Genomic DNA, 3,169 nt, shown 5'->3' on the forward strand with positions numbered 1-3,169 from the left:
TGCTTTACAGTACTTGAATGAGTACTTAAAGTACCAATGATGTAATGTAATGTAAACATATACAAGGAAATGTTCTCCATTCAAAATTACTTGGGTAAATGTTCAAAAGGATGTACTTAAAAGTATCAAATGTAAAAGCAACTGCTTGGTAGTAAAATGCATCAATAAATAATCAGTTTTTTAGTGCTGTAGTTAGTTGAGGTGGAGCTAATTTTAACTACTTTATGTACAATTAGTTATTTTACATCAGTGGTTCTCAACTTAGGGACAGGCCCACTCCAAAGGAACACAGGATAAATCTGGGCATGAGATAATTCATGGGGTTGAGAACAAGAAAAAAAGCTCTGCTGCACAAACTTATATAAATGTACTTTGGAATTGTCTCAAATCGTTATCTCTTTGAGCACTGAACAGTTATTTAAAAGAAACCATGTGAGCAAACTAGAGGGGAAACATCTCTTTGGTGCATACACCGAACACACTACGAGCATAACAAAAGTACAGGGTTTATTACAGGGGTATGGTTGCTCATGTGTGAGTGGTGATATTTGAGTTTCTGTATGTGTGTGTGTTGTTGGGATGTGGGTCGGGGTGGGGGGCTTCGGGGGCCTAATCCTCTTCTCCACATGAAAAAGCCGCGTCTGTGTTGCTCCTCGGAGTTACTGTCCAAGGTGTTGAAATCCAAGGTGCTGCTCCGGGGACTGATCACGTGACTGCGCTCCCTCCCTCCGAGAGAGCAGGATGCTCTATGTGTGTGTGTGAGAGAGTGAGTATGTGCGCGCGCGTGTGTGTATACACTATGCACGCGGACACTTCAATCCTCATCATGAGCGATTGAGGCTCATGAGGAAGGCTTTTCTAAGACGGCGTCCTGGTTGCTCTAGTATGCTTGCAGCGTGGATTTAATTCAGTTTAACGTGCATCAGTGACTCTCTACTTGCAACCTTTTCTTCTGCTTCTTTTTTTTTTCTTTCGCCGTTGCAAACATTTAGTGTGGCAACTGTGGATGGGCACACAGGAGTGGGCTGCTGCCCACCAAGTCTGACTGTGTTTCGGAGCTGCTGAGGAGAAGAACATGTAAGAATCCGCAGGCATCCCCGCAGATCATTTCGGATTCACAGCCAAAATGCAGAAAGGGATGAGACTCAATGATGGCCACATCACCTATCTGGCTCTTTTGGCGAAAAAGGATGGGACGAGGCGAGGTTGTCTAAGTAAGAAAAGCTCAGACAACACAAAATGGCATTCAAAGTGGTTCGCTTTGTTGCAGAATATGCTGTTTTATTTCGAAAACGACTCCAGCTCACGCCCCTCCGGACTGTACCTGTTGGAGGGATGCGTTTGTGACAGGGCACCGTCACCGAAGCCATCTCTGTCAGCGAAGGAATGCTTAGAGAAGCAGGTACGATACTGATCACACAGGGGGTCTGACTGACTGACACTGTCAAGGTAATCCGTCAGTCAAAGCGGACGCACTCATCACCGCTGCTTGTTGTGTTTGTCTTGATGCGAGAAACTTGCTTTTGTCAATCTAACTCTGGGTTTAAGCAACAGTGGGGACAGGTATTTAATAGATGCTGCACAATACAAACAACACAGCTGCTGTTCAATTCCCAACATCTATTTACCACGCAAACAATTTCCCAGAGATGCTTTTGCATTATAGTTCACGCTCAGTGTTACGTAATGGCGTCATCCTAAGCGATTGATTGTCTAGATTCTGCACTAAAATAGCCTCGCAGCCTGCCTCTGAGGTAACTCGTCAAATGCAAAAAAAATACCAAAACAACAGTGGTTCAGAGTTAGCGGGATTAATGCGATTCTCTGTGCAAACTTTGCAAACACAGGGACTGTACTTCATCTTTCTCCAGGTCTCCTCTCGTCATGAACATAACATTTGTTGCATCACATTCACAGCCTACATCACATGCTGTATTTTTAGACAGCTCAAACGTTCAGGGATTGCAGCGCATTATGAAGGGAGTAAACTTCAACTGCATCCAAACTTTGCAGGTTGCCATCTTGCGGAGGAGAGCTGCCCCTTCCCTGTCGTTTTGACGTATTGATTTAATTCCTTGTCTTGATATTAATAGCATCCTACCTTGGCAACTGCGTCTCCCCGGTTTATAGCGGCTTGGTGTATTTGATAGCTCTCTCATTATCACGGCGTTGTTAACGACAGCCATGAATGAAAACCAAATGATGTCTCAGGCATGCTTTTGTTTCCCAGTACATCCCCCATTCGTTTGAATTCCTCGGGAGTTTACTGCCATGGATTAACATGTGTGAGGGCTAAACAATTCCCACTGTGTTTTGTTTTTTGTTTTTTTTCAGTGCAACTGTTACAGTCAGAAATAATCTGAGCAGAAGGATGGTTGCCTCTAGTGAAACAGTTTTGAGAGGTTAGGAAGGCTGCTGTTGGGAGGAATAAACCTTGTGGAATGAAGAGTCAGAGAAGTGGTCAAGCTGCTGTGAGCTATGACTGCAGTCACCTTCTGAAATCTGCTCTGCCAGCTGCAGTCTGTTTTGTTTTCCCTGCAGCAGAGACGCCAAAGAACTGGAGTCAAAAGTCCAAATGATGGGTCATTTTACCCGTTCAGTATTTGTAATCTATTTTTTTCCCCACTAATGTCATTAACATGTTAAATATGGACTTTGTGTTCCATTTTCCTTTACAGTGTATGTATGTATGAAAGTTTCCAATTGAATGCTGGGAAACCTGGACTTTAGGCCGTGCAGACATGTTGCAGTTTTAAAAGCATGCAAGTTTCATTTTGCAAACTACAACGCACCAAGTTTGTATCATGCAATTGGCACGCAAGAAAGGTCCCTCACCATCATGATTGGGATTTTAACCCCTTGGGCAACAGGAAGACCCATGGGGAGTTTTTCAGATCATGGAGTGGGGGAAAAAAAGAAACAAATATGGGTGCCCATTATTCAGGGCTCACAGGTGCTCTGACCAGGTTTTTGGTGAGGGATCAGCTCATACACAGGGACAAATCTGATTTGGGGTCATTCAAAAATGGTTATGTTTCCCAAACTCATGAATAAACAACAGAAAGCAGAAAATATCACATTCTGGCATTAGATAACTAGAGCAACAATTGTTTGCTCACAGAAGAAACTCTTAAAAAAAAAAAAAAAAAAAAAAAAAAAAAAAACCTCC

At 43.1% G+C, this 3,169-nt stretch overlaps 1 protein-coding gene across 1 annotated transcript in view; it reads left to right on the plus strand.

Moving 5' to 3' along the window:
* Positions 1–815: 815 nt before the first annotated feature.
* The window catches only part of LOC111659091 (ras-specific guanine nucleotide-releasing factor 1-like), a 27,886-nt gene continuing 25,532 nt past the window's right edge, over positions 816–3,169 (plus strand). Inside the window, 1 exon segment of the mRNA XM_023411907.1 lies at positions 816–1,402. Within this exon segment, the coding sequence (XP_023267675.1) occupies positions 1,127–1,402 (276 nt within the window). The 5' untranslated portion in view covers positions 816–1,126.

Source organism: Seriola lalandi, unplaced genomic scaffold (genome assembly GCF_002814215.2).
Source record: "Seriola lalandi dorsalis isolate HSWRI2012SDOR001 ecotype SW California unplaced genomic scaffold, Sedor1 jcf7180002054474, whole genome shotgun sequence".
Classification (NCBI taxonomy): domain Eukaryota; kingdom Metazoa; phylum Chordata; class Actinopteri; order Carangiformes; family Carangidae; genus Seriola; species Seriola lalandi.